This window comes from Platichthys flesus, chromosome 3, assembly GCF_949316205.1.
Source record: "Platichthys flesus chromosome 3, fPlaFle2.1, whole genome shotgun sequence".
NCBI lineage: Eukaryota > Metazoa > Chordata > Actinopteri > Pleuronectiformes > Pleuronectidae > Platichthys > Platichthys flesus.
The window spans coordinates 26,171,942-26,187,930 of record NC_084947.1 but is presented as its reverse complement, the minus strand read 5'-3'; the positions used below and the strand labels follow the sequence as shown (position 1 = coordinate 26,187,930).

The window sequence follows — 15,989 nt, the reverse complement described above, 5'->3', positions numbered from 1 at the left end:
CTCTTATGGCGATCTCAGGGTATTCTGCCGTGACTTTAATCCAGAACACCGGTAGAGTTGTTTTCTCGAACATACTTTTAAGGCCGCCATCATTTGCGATCTCCAGCAGCTGATCTTCTCCTTGCAAAGACATGCTGGATTCACCTGGTTTGTTGACAAATGGGTCAGACAAATACCGTCTGGGTTTGTGTTCAGCGAAAACGTGACCGAGACAAGCGTTGTGACATGCGTAAAGCATGAGTCATAACGGAGAGGATCCGGTAATTTTTCAAAATAAAACACCGTTCAGAATCAGATTATAAATAAAACGGAAATAATGTAAGTTGTTTATTCTCTCTGGGGGGCCTGGTACCAAATGACCCACAGCCCGGTTCAAAATAAAGCAAAACTACAAAGTCCTCTGAGTAAATGCAATTAAGTGCTACTAAATTGTTAGTTTAAAAAAAAAAGGGTTAGGTTTAGGCTTAGGGTTAGGGTTACTTTTCGAGCACACTCCAGGGGCCAGTCCAAAGCAGCTCGGGGGCCAGATTCGGCCCGCGGGCCGCCTATTGAAGAGCCCTGGTTTAGACCATTGTCTGCTTCTTGTCCTCCAGTACTGCAAACCCATGTGTCTCCCTGCAATTTCAACTCCATGGAGAAAAGAAAGTTCCATTATGTACTGTAATACTAAAGCTGCAGAATGACAGAGTTCGAATATACAGTTTTTATAGGGGATCATGAATCTGGATTGTTCCAGTCACTTTAACCCTGATGTCCTGGCTGTGAGCGTCTCTTTTAAATACGTGTCCAAACTCTAAAGTGAATCCAACAAACACAAAGTAAATGTCAGTACTGTTTAGGTCCTTATAACTTCTGTGTCAGTGAAGTTCAGTGATCAGTAAGAGTAATGTGAGTGCAGGTCAAAGGGGTAGTGGAGGGAGGACACTCAGACGTGAGACCCTGACACGGTAAAAGATAACCAGACCTTCAATGTGCGTGTCTGTCCTGATCCTGAAGTAGCGGTGGGACATAATCGATTATGTTCTGTCTCTGCATCGATGCGGAGTCGTCCACGTCTGCATCGCGATGCATCAAACAAATATTAATTTCTCCACCTCTAATGAGTCAGTAGCTGTTATTTCATGTTCTGGCTCCAGTCTCTCCGACACTATGGGTGTGGTAGTGCTGCTGAATGGAAGGTTGCCCTTTTGCTAACACGTTTAGGGGCAGAACAGGGCTTCTAATGGCTTTTCTATTGCCTTCTCTCTCCATTCTGTTAGCCAAGGTCTGAGGCAGCATCACCCCGACACCAGCTAATGCACTAACACGCCCATCCCTGTGCAGCCACTTCCAGCTCAGATCTACATTAGGACAGATGAATTCACCTTTCTAACCCAGCACCTTTTTTAGGGACTCACTGGCAACAGTTCAACTTGGATCAGCAAACCCCTTCACCCCTTTTAACAGTGAAAAACTAATAATTTAGTTAGCATATGCACAAGTTTAATAGATGTATTAAAAAAAATAGGAGAATGCGATTTGGCGTGGATCCATATAAAAAAATTCTTCACTTTTTCATACAATGCAAGATGCATTTTCCTTGATCTCCCAGGGAATAATCATATAAACTGTAACTCAGTGGCTCTGTGCTAGCAACTTCTTGGTGCTTATTGGCAGCAGTTAAACTAGATTTAATTAAGACGTACCTGTTTGGGGTTTTCACTGTAATAGAGCAGAGGTTTTGTGATGTGACCCGGCTTGATAGGATGCTTCAATGTTTCTTTATAAAACTAATGTTTGATTTACCAGTAGCACCACCCAATTGTAGGGTGTATAAATTGGTATGTTTCCCAAGACAGCTTTGACACAAATTTTTTTAAGTTTTTTTCCCTTCACATATGCTTTCTCCTTATCCTGTCATTAGCATTTGTTTTTCTATTCAGTGCATGTCTTCTGTCTAGAACCATTCAGCCCTCTGATTAAACTGCATTCTACCTCTTTTTTGTGTAAGAGACAATTGTGGTGCTGCTCAGCTAAAGAAATATGGTAATGAGACAACTCCTTTATTTGGGAGAACAATGCAAAGATCTATGAATGGTCAAATTAGAAAAGAATACACGATAGCAAGGCATCACAACAGGTTTCAGTCAATGAGAACATCAGAAAACAATTCCAAGCATTCAAATTAACCTCCCAAAGTAATAATGTGAGTGTGAGTGAAAACTCCTGCAAACAGTAATGCAGCAGAAATCCCTCGGGCAAGGTACAAGTCACAATAGAGAACATGAGCCTTGGACTGACTGCTGCTTCTGTCATTACACAGCTTCAGCAGCAGAGCACACACACAAACAAGTTCAGCTTTCCTCCTCCTCCTCCTCCTCCTTGTCAACCATACCTATTTTACTGCCTTGTATTTCCAAATAAAGCCAGTGATTACAGTAGAGAAGGCATGAAATGAGGACAGGATGCATTATAGCAGTGAAACCTTGCATCTCTTTGTTCTTTACCTCAGAACTAAGTGAGAAGGCAAAGTCATATAAGAGCTTCCTCCTCACATGCATATATTGTTATACACATATCTATACACACACAGGGCAAGTGACAGTGTACTGGTAGTGACCGTTATCAAAAATGTATTATTGATAACATGTTAATAATAAATAAATTGATGCCAGCAGTTTTATTCACAACCGCGGATGAGGCATGGGATTGCAAAATCAAGCAAACTACTAAACTTATATGTTTGGCTTTGCAGCTTTTGTGTAGATTCACCAATATAGCAACACAGCAGAACAAATCTTTTACATACAGACTAGAGTGTTGTATTTGTGTGTGTGTGTGTGTGTGTGTGTGTGTGTGTGTGTGTGTGTGTGTGTGTGTGTGTGTGTGTGTGTGTTTATCCATATCAAATCGCAAGTACTGTATATGGAGGAGGCCTAATCCTATGACTAATAACAATAATTCAATACATTAATGTGAAAATGTAACTATCAGTGATCGCTCTGAGCTTCATCGATCAACGAGATGATTGTCTTTCTGCTGACACGCCACAGTAGATATTATCATTTAGTGGTATTGCAGGTTGTGGTTTTAAACTAACCCTAAATCTGAGATAAATCAATGATGTGACGTTTTACCTATATGTGGACTTTTGTTATATTGCTATTGATGAAATTACTATTGCCATAATAGTTTTTTTGTTTATTGAACAGTCTGAAGTTATAAAATGTATGTGTGAGTGGAAATGTTTGCATGTGAAAAGAAGAATAAATGTAAGTGAAATTGTATAAGTATGTGAAGGTAGACGGGTATGTCCTGTGAGAGACCCAGAATATGTCCTTCACAGTCCCTGCAAGGTTCACAAAGAATGTTTTTCACTATTCGATGAGACCAAACATATAAATGTTGAGTGGGCTGGATTTCCCTCCAACAGAGGGTAATATCCATTCTGCTGTGAAAGAGTATGACTAACCTGCACAGACCAGGGACTAAGCGAGAAACCAGATGAAGGGACACAGTTTAGAGCAACTAGTTTCACTCTAAAGTGTGTTACTTTTATTCTTTAAATGTGGGTTGGAAGAATCTTGTGCAAGTCAAACTTAAAGGATATCTCTAGTGACATACATTTTTTGTCTGATTGTCTATTCCTGATGCTGTTTATCTCATTCCTGTGAGCCACAGAGCTACATGCTGGCCAAAAACTATTACAAACACCTAAGTTCAGTGCAATCATTACCATGAACACACACACATATACACAGGTAATTTATTTATTTGGTTTATTTAGACTTATAGGTCCTTGCTACCACAGATACAAGATTACCAAACATGAAAATAGTTTCAGGAAATAATTTAACCTTTTGTTTTAAAACAAATGGAAATCATTAGTTTGAGAACCAAGTAGGCCAAGAAAGTCATAAAGTACTGAGAGATGAACTTATACATTATAGGTTTTATTTTTTTCAATGATTTTATTGCCATTGATTAAATATTATCAATTTTGATTGACGCAAGCCTTATCCTTCAATGGCAACAGCTCAGCAGTCTTAAAGTTACAGTGTGTAAGATTTAGGTGAAGGAAACTATTGCAGACATTTTATATAAAACAATCCTAGTGATGTTTATAGAAGTGTGTTTCATCTAAATTATAAAAATTGTTGTTGTATTTACCCTTGAATGGACACTTTATATTGAAATACTTTATATTTACATCAGGGGTCCTCTCTATGGATGCCACCATGTTTCTTGTAGTAGCCCAAACTGGACAAACTAAAAACCCTTTGAATTTTTTATGAAAACTGAAGGTTACCACAGGTTCTCTTTCATGTTTGGAAGGGGAGTGTGAGCTGAGGGTCATTCATCTGCAACATGACACTTCACCACTTTATGTCACTAAATTATACACACTGCAACTTCAATACTCTTGCTGTTTGTGTTTTTTGTGTTTAGGCCAATGATGCCTCAGGGAACACATGGAACTGGCTGTACTTCATCCCACTCATCATCATCGGTTCCTTCTTCATGCTCAACCTGGTGCTCGGCGTGCTGTCAGGGTGAGTACCAACTGTGAGGATGACCTGAGCGGGGGACCATGATACTCTGCTCTAGTATTTGCCTATTTTTTTATCTTGCTTTGTGCCTACATGAAACATTAGAGCAATAAAGCAAACTAATGGTAAAGGTTGTGTTACTATAGGCAGAGTAATTGTCCATGTGACATGCAGATGCTTTATATACAATATGCCCAAAGGGATTTTCTGGAACCTCTGGAATGGTTGTATATGTCACTGCTGCAGTATTAACCTCAGACCAGACTAAAGACACAACTCTCCAAACTTGAAAGATGCTGAGTATTTGTTGTTACGACAGCCCCCATACACACCAAATAAAAATTGGACCAATCCAACATTTGACAGGTCTGCTGTGCCTACTTATGGTTGCCCAGCTAATTAGACAGTCACTGTTAATGGGAGACATTTAGCAAACAGTTCTTCGAAACATTTATAGTAAGGATGTAATAGTGGTGAAAACATTCAAACCACCTACATTTATTTTGTTTCCCCTTCATCCAGAGTCTGTACTTCTGCTGCAATCACATCTGTGGCAGGTTCAATGTAATATTCATGAGGTTTGATTAAAGCATAAATTCACATGATTATATGAGTCTGCCACACCACAATCAGGCGTTATACTTTGCATGGCTTGCAGAGCCTGTCACCCTGTGGAAGACATTCTCTCCTTTATAAAACCACACAGATAGCAGGCTCAGAGTTGTGAGTCTATCATCACCTTTGAAAAGAGGATCATGGGAGAGCTGGGTTTGTATTGCCTCTCTTTAAGTATTGCTTGCAGTTGTTATCATCCCTTTCTTCAGCACCAGAAGTCTCCAGGTGTTGTTCTTCTTGTCCAACACCTAGCCACCACTATGCCACCCAAACCAGATCCTGACAGGAATGTTATTTTGTGATGGGTCAGGTGGATAGAAACCCCTGCACTTGACGATAGATTGAGACAAGACTGTCAAAGCCTGAAAAATCTCCTATACAGTTTTACATATGTCATGTTTTAAATCCATTTTCTTTGAAGCATTCAGTTTATAAGACGTACAATTCTTTTGAGTGCATAAGTGGTTGTGGATTTGTTTAAAGCAGCTAAATTCTTAATTTCTAACAACGTCTGTATAACTAACTTTGATGAAAGTTAATTGAGTGCTGAAGATGGGATTGGACTTTGATGATTACATTGAACAGACTGCATCGTCAGCAAAGAAGAGCTATTAATGTTATCAATCATCATGAGTTATTATTAAATTACCAGATTATTAGATCATTTTTTTAATAAGGTAAATTATAAAGTTCCAGATTTAATTCTAGTCAGAAACACTGGCTACATCCTGTCTTTTAATCATGAATTCTTGAACCTTAAAATTAACAGTTTAATTCACGAATTGCTCCTCCTCGCTGATGTCATACATAATTTGATATACAGCTATTTCATTTGTTCCCTACTTTTTGTAATTATTCATTTTTTTGTTTTCCACTGAACAAAAGAAATAGGACAGAACATTAATGAAAAACGATAGTAGAAATACAAAGAGAAATATAAATGTGGGCACTACTTTCATTTAACAGTCTGTATCTATTGATATATTCTTATTGTATCAGCTGAAAACATGACTCATCTTTTGTCTCGAATGCAGTCCAGAGTCCTTGTTTTAGCCCTCACACAGTGAGTGCTCTGCAGTTGGAGTGTCACATTTCAACCGGGTCCTTGTGATGGACTTTATGCAAGTATCAATATTCTGAAGAGATAAAGGCCAGTGATGTCACTTGGTATCAAATCCACTTGTAACAGAAAACATCCCCAATAATCTGAATAACCCTCTCCCAGAATGGTGCCTTTTATACATCACCTGCAATCGCATCAGTTAGAGATTGTCCCTCAACAGCCCAAACTGAACTCCAGCATTGTGCGCATAATTGTTAATTTATTCATATGGAGTTTAATGAAAAAATACAGATTTCACAGAACTGACTTCCCTCCATGTCTTAGAGCTAGTGGAAGTTTTACATATGGAATGGCAGTCACTCTAACGAACAACATTTTTGAAAAACTTCCAACTGTATTTGAATGTCATTGTGGTTCATTTCCTCTCGTTGTATAAGAAAATCCTCATCTAGTACTAAGTTCACTTAGTGTACCACAAGGCTTAGTTTTGTATCCCATTTCTTTTGTTAACAATTGTGACTTTAAGTTTCACGTTCACTTTCTGATATATCCCTTAGCTCTATGGACCAGAAATACATGGCCTTAAATACACGTTTGAGGGCTGACTATAGCCCCTTGAATACTCTCCCTCCCTCTTTTCTCTCATCGCAATAAATTAGTCCAAATGTAGCAACAGCAATCTTAATCAAATCAAACACATGAACAAATCTTAACCCCAATGACTACTGATTCATTTTGGAATCGACTTTAGAATGTTTTTGATTACCTCCAATGGAAACTTTGTGTTTGGCTCCAAACTACAGTTCCTAATTCCTGAGCCTGTATAGCCTGTTTTCAGCCAGAGGTCCTGCCAGTGGTCTCATTACTGTTTCTTTGATCCAGCTTTTGCAGTCAAGGCTGCACAGCTTTAGAATGCCATGCATGATAAACTGCATCTACAGTTAAAGCCCCATTTTCTGCAGCATTTTCATTTTAATATTAACAACCTTCAGTTTGCCATTAACACCTCTCAGATGCTTTTTTTTCCTGCATATTTTCATATTCTTACACAGTCACACATACACTGTTACCTGCTATCTCCACAGAAGTTGTCAGATGGCCTTATGGTCACTGTGGAGGTATAAGGTCTCTGATGCTGTCTGGCAGGGCAGTGGGGGGGCCATGCCATTGTTTAAAGGCCATGATCTGAACTTCAGAGCACGCAGGAGAGCAGACACATGCAGGGTTGAGAGGCTGCAGATCCACCCCCGCCGCCAGGGGAGGTCAGGGCCTTTCGGTCAGCGATTATTCCATCAGCTGCGTGGACAGGCTGTGATATATGTGTCTGTGATCCAAGTTAAAACAAAATCTCACACACACACACACACACACACACACACACACACACACACGTAGACCTCCACCTTGTCTAACCTATACTTACATATTTTTACTGTACCTATCTGACAACCCTAACCCTGTCTTGCACATGTCAGATGAGAACACAACTCTCGTGAAATGAAAGTGTCTCTCTGTGTCTTTCTGATGTGTCAGACGTCAACTGTCTGAGTTTCTGTGTGTAGAACTTCCTAATATAGTGGATTCCTTCTGCCTTAGTGTTGTCTTTTTGTGAGCACGTCATTGTCAGGCTCCATGTGGTGTGTACCTTCTGCAATAGCAATACTGTGTTTGGTACCATCGTGAGATCATTCTTGTCGGTAATTTACAAAATCCCCTCAACCTATTTAAAAAGTGTCCAACCTCTGTGAGCATTAGAGCACACTTTTAAAATGTTCCAAACAATTTATAGAAGTTGGTTAATAGTGTTTCGAACAGCAAGTTCCCCCTGTCTCTCCAGTCTCTCTCTGACCTCTGACCCCCTGCTCATCACCCATTTCTGTTTTGATACTGATTAACATCAAACCAGCCACATTCGCTACTCATGATATATGGTATATAACGGTAAACAGACTCAAAAGTGAAAGACAAGTTTTCACATGAGGAAGAGTCCTGCAGTGCATGCCATGCAACTGCAGCTGAAGCTTTTAGGGCTGACTGCCTGTGTGAATGGTAAATGTTATATGGACAATAGTGTGACAGAGTACGCTGCAAATATGATGCTGTATAATAGTTTTGCACACAGCTATACAACGCAGTAACGAAGCTAAACACCAAATTAGACATTTCTCATGTTATTATGAGGAGTGACGGCATTTTGTTGACTCATTAAGAAACTCTGGCAGGACAAATTAGAACTTGGGGAGCCATCACAGTCTAGATAATTAATGGAAAACATTGCTTTGATATGGAAAGACTGAGCATTAGTCTTGAAAGAGGTATGAACTCACTTAGTTCCCATCTAGTTCAAAACTGCCTATCAGGCCACGCTCACACAAACAATAACCACTGACACTGTAAACTAGCCCTGTTTGTAGATGAAGCAGGGACTACTTTCTTGACTCTGGAGGACAATTATCCAAATAACACACACAGGCCTGATTTATGGTGGTGTATGGTATATATATATATATATATATATATATATATGTATATATATATACATATATATAATAATAATAATAATAATATATATATATATATATATATATTATCATTATTTTTAGCACCTACAGTACCTATGCCATGCATCTTTGATCACAGAATTGCAGTTTAATGTGCTCAGCAGCAGAGGCAGAGAGAGGATCCTAATGCAGACACAAGGCAGGCGGATGGAGTGAATAACTTTAATTAAGAAAACCAGGCTTACAGGCAGATGGAGGATAACCAGGCAGAAAAGAAGCCAGACAGGAACACACACTGCCGACACACACGCTGGCACACAGTACACTCACCCAGCGCACACTGAAGCACTGCACACACATTATACTTAGAAAGATGTGCAGTCATAAAATTTAATTTAGACACACTGGCATGCAGGCACATATAGAAACAGAAGCATCCCCAGGAAGGCAGGCAGGGTGGCAGGCAGGAAGGCAGGCAGCCACTGCAATGCAGAGTGGAGCCCCCCGCCCCCTCTGCTGTGTGGGAGACACACCAATCAGGGGGGCGGGGGAAGTAGAGATCCCTTGCTCTGTTATTTCATGTCTGTCTTTATCTTTCTCTGTGTTTCTTATCTTATTCCAGCTCCCTCTTTCTACCTCACACATGACGTAAGCCTTATGTTGGCCAAGCAATGCAGTGGAAGTGAAGATTACGACATTAGCTTTAACAAATGAGAGTTGTCAAATTAATCGTGAAGTAACACTGATGGCATTTATATAACCACACCATAGAAACATGATTCAGTCAGGATTTTTGCCGATGGATATAAGAATCATTCAAATGTATGCACTACAAATTGCATGTGCATATTCTGTATATAAAGGGTTAGCTGCTGACATAAAGTGAGGGTGGATGTCAATAGGAGAGAGGGATTATTTAGGGTAGATTCAGGGATTAAAGCAAAAGAAAATCATCTGACTGAAAAAAAAAATCGGCAATCACTTTGGGTCGTGGCTGCTTACCGCCTCGATATTTGAACTTCACTTGGTCCATTATCACTTACTAGTTTAAAGCTAGGGCATAAAACCAATATTTTTTTGCAAGACTTCACCATTCGTGTTAATGGGCTATAAATGACAAAACGTCTGCACAAGTTGTCAGAGCAAGCATTTATTTCCACAATGCTTTCAAGAACAATTATATTAAAGAGAACAATGTTTGAACAAAACGGTGTAACACAAAAAGATAACTTAAAACTTAAAAGATAACAGTACTAAATAAGTTAAAACACTGAGACCCAAGAAGAGAAAATGAAAAGGTCTACTTCTTTGGCCTTTTAGTGGTGAATCCAAAGTCATCAAACTTCAGGACACCTGATGCCCGTTTCTGGGGAGGTTTTTTTGGCCCAGGAGGAGACGAAAAGGGTTTTCCTGCAGGTGTGGCTTTAAATGAGCCAGAGGAGGAGGAGGAAGATGGAGTTCCAACAGAAGTGCCTTTTGAGGAGGAGGTTCCTGCAGGAGTTCCTTTTGAAGAGGGGTTTTCCTGCAGGGTTAGAGGAGGAGGAGGTTCTAGCAGGAGTGCTTTTTGAGGAGCTGGGTTTTCCTGCAGGGGTAGATAAGGAGGAAGAGGAGGAGGAGGTTCCTGCAGCAGTTCCTTTTGAGGAGAGGGGTTTTCCTGCAGGGGTAGAGGAGGAGGAGGAGGTGGAGGGGGTTCTAGCAGGCGTGCTTTTTGAGGAGAGGGGTTTTCCTGCAGGGGTAGAGGTGGAGGAGGAGGAGGAGGAGGAGGAGGAGGAGGAGGTTCCTGCAGAAGTGCCTTTTAAGGATTTTCCTGCAGGGGTAGCTTTTCCAGATGATGAAGATGGGAAGTGGCCTGCAGGGGTAGCTTTTCTGGATGTGAAAGATGGGAGGTGGCCTGCAGGGGTAGCTTTTCCAGATGAGGGAGATGAGGAAGAGGAGGGGGGGGGGGGGGGTGGCCTGCAGGGGTAGCTCCTCTGGTTTTTGAGGATAAAGGGTGGGAAGATTTGGTTGCACACATGGCTCTTCTTGAGCTGTATGAGTGGGAGGCTCTAGTGGAGGAGGAGGAGTGTCTGGCAGCAGAAGTAGATGAAGATGATGAAGAGGTGGAAGCTTTTTTCACCTTCTTCGCCCTCACTGCTGAGAGGACTTTTAATGCTTCCCTGATTTTCCGATCCTTCTCTTCATTCATTTTCTCTTTCTTCTTCTCAAGATGGCATTTGTACCGGTGAAATGATGAGAGACACGAACTCCTCATTGCAGCACTAATTGTCATCTTAGGCTGTTTGTTCTGCTGCCTTCAGGTGTGTTTTGATCACAGCCAAGCCTTCATAGGTCTCAATGTTTAACCTGGTCCTATCCTTCTCAATGATATCATCCATTATATTGAATGAACCTTCAACGAGAGGGCCAGTAAACAAAGAGAGCAGTGCACTCACCAATTTGCCCAAGACAGGAAATCTGATTGAGCCTTCTGATGTCTTCATTACAAAGATTTCCCTCCACCAGTCAGCATCAATACGTGCAGAATTCTCATCAAAACCTTTGGCCTTGTCCTCCAGATCCAGGTCAGTCTGGTAGGCCCTCACCTCTTCATCCAGCTCGCCCAGTTCATTAGTGGTGATGACATTTGGCAGAGCCTTGGCCAAAGTGCTAAATGCAGTAAGCACGTTTTGGTCCTGGATCAACGAAGGTGACATTGCAGACAAAGAGGAAATGATGACGTTGCTCAAGGGGAGGTTTTTTATCAGGAATGCAGCTGCCTTGATGTAGCCCTCTCTGAGTGAGGTGTATAACTCCTTCACCCAAGGTTTCTTCTCCACTCTGGCCTTGTTGACTACACAATGGCTGAATTTCCCAACCGACAACAATTTATCTGCCTTGGCGCAGCGCGACCCCTCAGCCTCCGGTGGGACCCGCACAGAGCTGGGAGTGGATGGGAGCCAGACATCCAGCTGGCCCGCCGCATCGGCGGAGAGAGAGATTAAACTGCTGCTGCCCCACTGACAATAACAACGCCGCAATCCTACACTTAAAAAATGCAATACAAACCGGAAGTATTCCAAGTATTCAGAATACGTTACTCAGATTAGTTAATGTAATGGAATACGTTACAGATTACATTTTTAGGCATGTATTCTGTATTCTGTAACGAAATACGTTTTGAAAGTATCCTTCCCAACACTGAATATAGCCTATAGGCATATAAACGTCGGTTTGTCTTTCTTTCTTTGATTCTTTAATTGTAAGCCTTTTCTCACGCTTCTGCTCCTTTTTCAATAATTCTCTACATCGTGTAGGTCCAGGCCAAACGAAAAGGAGAGCATTTTAAGACGTCTGTTGATTTAGAACTTTTTATTTAATTATTTCTGTATCTGCCGACGATGATTGATACACCGGTGGCCATGACTGATCAAAGCGAAACACAAGATGGTCTATCTGTTCAAACAGTCAGTTTTTGCCACAACTCAACTTAATCCGAAACATTAGCTAAATTGCCAAACACAAGAAAACTAAGCACAACGCATGGGGATTTATTTCCAATGCTCTGCCAACGCATGGATTTTTTTTTTAAATGCCGCGTCAACTTATCCATTCAAACATGAGAAAGACGCAAGCTATGGTTCACAAACAAAAGGTTAAAAAAATCACAGCTGATTGGTGAAGTTATGCAAATCATATCAGTGTTACACCCCCCCCCCTATTTTTTTTTCTCTTCGGATCTGCATCGATCTCATTTTTAGCCTTATGCGAGCGGAGTTGACGGAAATCCGTCATAGCGACGGAAAACTTTAATCCATGCTAGCTAAATTGCCAAACACAAGAAAACCAAGCACAACGCATGGGGATTTATTTCCAATGCTCTGCCAACGCATGGATTTTTTTTTTAAATGCCGCGTCAACTTATCCATTCAAACATGAGAAAGACGCAAGGCATGGTTCACAAACAAAAGGTTAAAAAAATCACAGCTGATTGGTGAAGTTCTGCAAATCATATCAGTGTAACACCCCCCCCCTATTTTTTTTTCTCTTCGGATCTGCATCGATCTCATTTTTAGCCTTATGCGAGCGGAGTTGACGGAAATCCGTCATAGCGACGGAAAACTTTAGTCCATGTAGATTTATAGCACTGAATCCATCTCCTGCGCAGTTCCAGTTGTTTTAGGACATAGACACACATTCAAGGGGATGCCCATGTATCACTGTTGTCTGCCCCACACGTCACTTCTACCTTTTTCTGTTCCTGTGTGTAAGAATAACACTGATGCTTACAATCTATTGATCTAACATTCTTCCAGGGGGTCCGACTCACAGTAGCTAAGCTGTTCTCAGATATGAACTCAGGAGAACATCTGCACAGTTGGGTCTGCACTTTCTGTGGAGTTGGTCTTTCACACATGATCAAGGCAGCAGGAGTTTCTCCACTCAGACGCATTCACCACAACACAGAAATCTCCGGAGCACCCAGGAGAGTGATGGTGCAGCAGGCAGAGACAGAATATGTACTATTAATTTTGCAGCAGAGATCAGGTGTGTCAGCCTGCGTCAGCCTTTATAACTAAAGGATTGTTCTTGGCAACTTTGTTTTTAGACATTTTGTTTTTTTCACGGTTTTGCATCTCATCAACACGTCCACTTTCTAACATTGAATCCTGTGTAGTATCGCCTGCTAGGTTTTCCCCTGAGCTTATCTGGACATTATTTTGAGATTTTACATGGGGCTGGCCGGAGAAACCTAGAAAGTCTAGGGCCTCTAACTCAGCCTCTTAACTGTTCCCACATACAGCTTCTCTGGAGAATGTCGGGAGATTATCCAGAATTCAGTGCACGTCTGAGAGTTGTTGCGTTGATGCTTGACAGTGGACGTGTGTCTGAAGGTTGGGGCAGACGCGATGTCAACCAACGACTTTTTCCCAACTTTAAGCTTTTTTCTACTGAAAACTAACCTGGCAAACAGCTCAGCTACTTTTAATTTATAATAATTGAGTCTTAATGTATCATAGAATTATAAGACAATTCTTTAAAAAAAAATCTGGAACACTTTTCCTTTCCCTCTCATGCATCATCACACTCATGTTGTAGCGCACTCTCTTACAACCTTGTTTTGTGACTCTTAGGTCTTTGGAAAAATATCAAATCATTTTTAAATCCAAGGTCCTAATTCCAAGTAAAGTTATAATCAGTGTTGTCAAAGTTACTTAGTTACTTTACAGATTACTTGATTTTAAAAGTAACTTAGTTACTTTACAGATACTTGATTTTAAAAGTAACTAAGTTAGATTACAAGTTACTTTATTGGTTACATTCAGCAACTGGCGCCTCTACATAAAAATGACAACCGGTTTTGCCAACACTCACTTTATTAGAGCCCGCCATAGAGGGACCCCCGCGCGAACGGAGGGTTCCCCCAGCGGGCGCCGTAGCTGAGGTGATCTGCGAGAAGGGCCCGACACGTGTCCAGAGTCGCCGCCGCCTACCGCCGTACCCGGTCCCCTCCAACCGGTCCCCGCCTTCCGCACCGCCGACGGACACCGCCCCGCGGTCCAAGACAAGGAAAGCCCCCGCACCAGCGGACGAGGACCTCCCCCCCCAAAAAACATTGAGGGTCCGGCGGCGCAGAGATTAACTGCTCCCCCAGCCGCGGCACGTGCCCAGCGGTTTAAACACAAATACCACAATAGTAACGCACAGTGACTTGGACAAGTAACTTTAATCTGATTACTAGTTTGGAAATAGTAACGCGTTAGATTACTCGTTACTGAAAAAAGCAGTCAGATTAGAGTATCACTGGTTATAATCCATTGGTACTGAACTGAAAATATTATTGGGGTTTTACCAAGTCAAGTCGAATTGTCGACTCAGGGTCAGACTTGAGTCCATGACACAGACAGATATTAGCTGGTTATCTAAGCATGAGAAAACCTACTGTTGATGCTGACTTGAGCTGTATCAGAACGCAGACTCTCTTTTACCTGCTGGAAGCGAGCCTGCTGTATGCCTGTCAGGCTGCTTTGGGGTCTGTGTTGGCTTGTCAGATCCACTTAATGTGTGTGTGTGTGTGTGCGTGTGCGTGTTTTCCACAGGGAGTTTGCCAAAGAAAGAGCGAGGGTGGAGAAGAGGCAAGATTTCCTGAAGCTCCGCAGACAACAGCAAAGAGAGAGAGAGCTGACTGGATATCTGGAGTGGATCTGCAAAGCAGGTTGAAAACACACACAAACATGAATACTGTGGATTACGAATGAGGGCGTATGCCTGACTGATCATGACTTAACTGTAATTGATGTTGAGATATGACCTAATTACGACTCCTTTGAATTCAACTGTGGTATTTGTGTTACAGAGGAGGTGATGCTGGCTGAGGAAGACAAAAATGCAGAGGAGAAATCTTTGGATGGAGCTTGGTATAAAAGAAAACACAATAACTCAGGTGAGGGCTGCTATGTTCAGTATCTGTTGTGAAGATAGAAAACAGGCAGCCAGCTTTGAAAACACTGCCTCATTTTAGAGAGCAGCATGTTAGGGCGTAAGCTTGTGATCACCAGCTAAATGAACCGGAAACAAAATATGGAGACAACCTGCATCAACGAATGACCCATATATATGACTAAATCTATTTTTTCGTAACCACCCTTAGGGAAAAAATAAACAGAAATATCATAACTCCATTACTTCCAAGAAAATCTCATATTAAATGCAGTATTAAACTAGTATAATCAATGTAGCTAATTCAAAATGAGCTATACACCGTTTGGCTCCACTTAATAATGAATTGCTATAATTTGTATATTTATAAAAATGTATAAATCACAGACTTGGACTGAAATGAGACCTAGCCATTGTGTATAGTAGGTGGCTGCGCACAGTATAGGCATGCACTCACCAGAAGAGCAAGCTGAAGCGGAAAATGTCCACATTCATCTAGTAAAGGTTCCCTATAGTTGAACCGCGGACCGGAGCGACGCAGAAGCTGCTCTATACGGACCCAGACCTGTTTAGTGTAGGTTGGTGGCATAGAGGGAGTAGAAAAGAGAGCAAGAGGGGGGTGGGGTGTTGGAGAGGAGGACAGAGAGATCAGGAACATCACACTTGTACTCTATAAGACTGATTAATGAAAATTATTGCAAGTCGCATGTAAGAGATGCTTTCCTGTCAAAATAGGTTTTGAGCAGTGATTTAAAGATCGGTAGTAAATTGGTGAGCCTAATCTCACCAGGCAGGGAGTTCCAGAGCCTCGGAGGCCTGACCAAAAAAAGCCTTGAGTATCCAGCCTTGACCTAGGGACAGCCA

The 15,989-nt window shown here is 41.5% G+C and overlaps 1 protein-coding gene across 1 annotated transcript in view; it reads left to right on the top strand.

The window, feature by feature from the left end:
* Window positions 1-15,989, top strand: part of cacna1ba (calcium channel, voltage-dependent, N type, alpha 1B subunit, a) — a 138,720-nt gene that overhangs the window by 56,380 nt on the left and 66,351 nt on the right. The window contains exons 7-9 of the mRNA XM_062384871.1: window positions 4,429-4,532; window positions 14,786-14,901; window positions 15,043-15,129. Of these exons, the coding sequence (XP_062240855.1) occupies window positions 4,429-4,532; window positions 14,786-14,901; window positions 15,043-15,129 (307 nt within the window). The remainder of the gene's footprint in view (window positions 1-4,428; window positions 4,533-14,785; window positions 14,902-15,042; window positions 15,130-15,989) is intronic.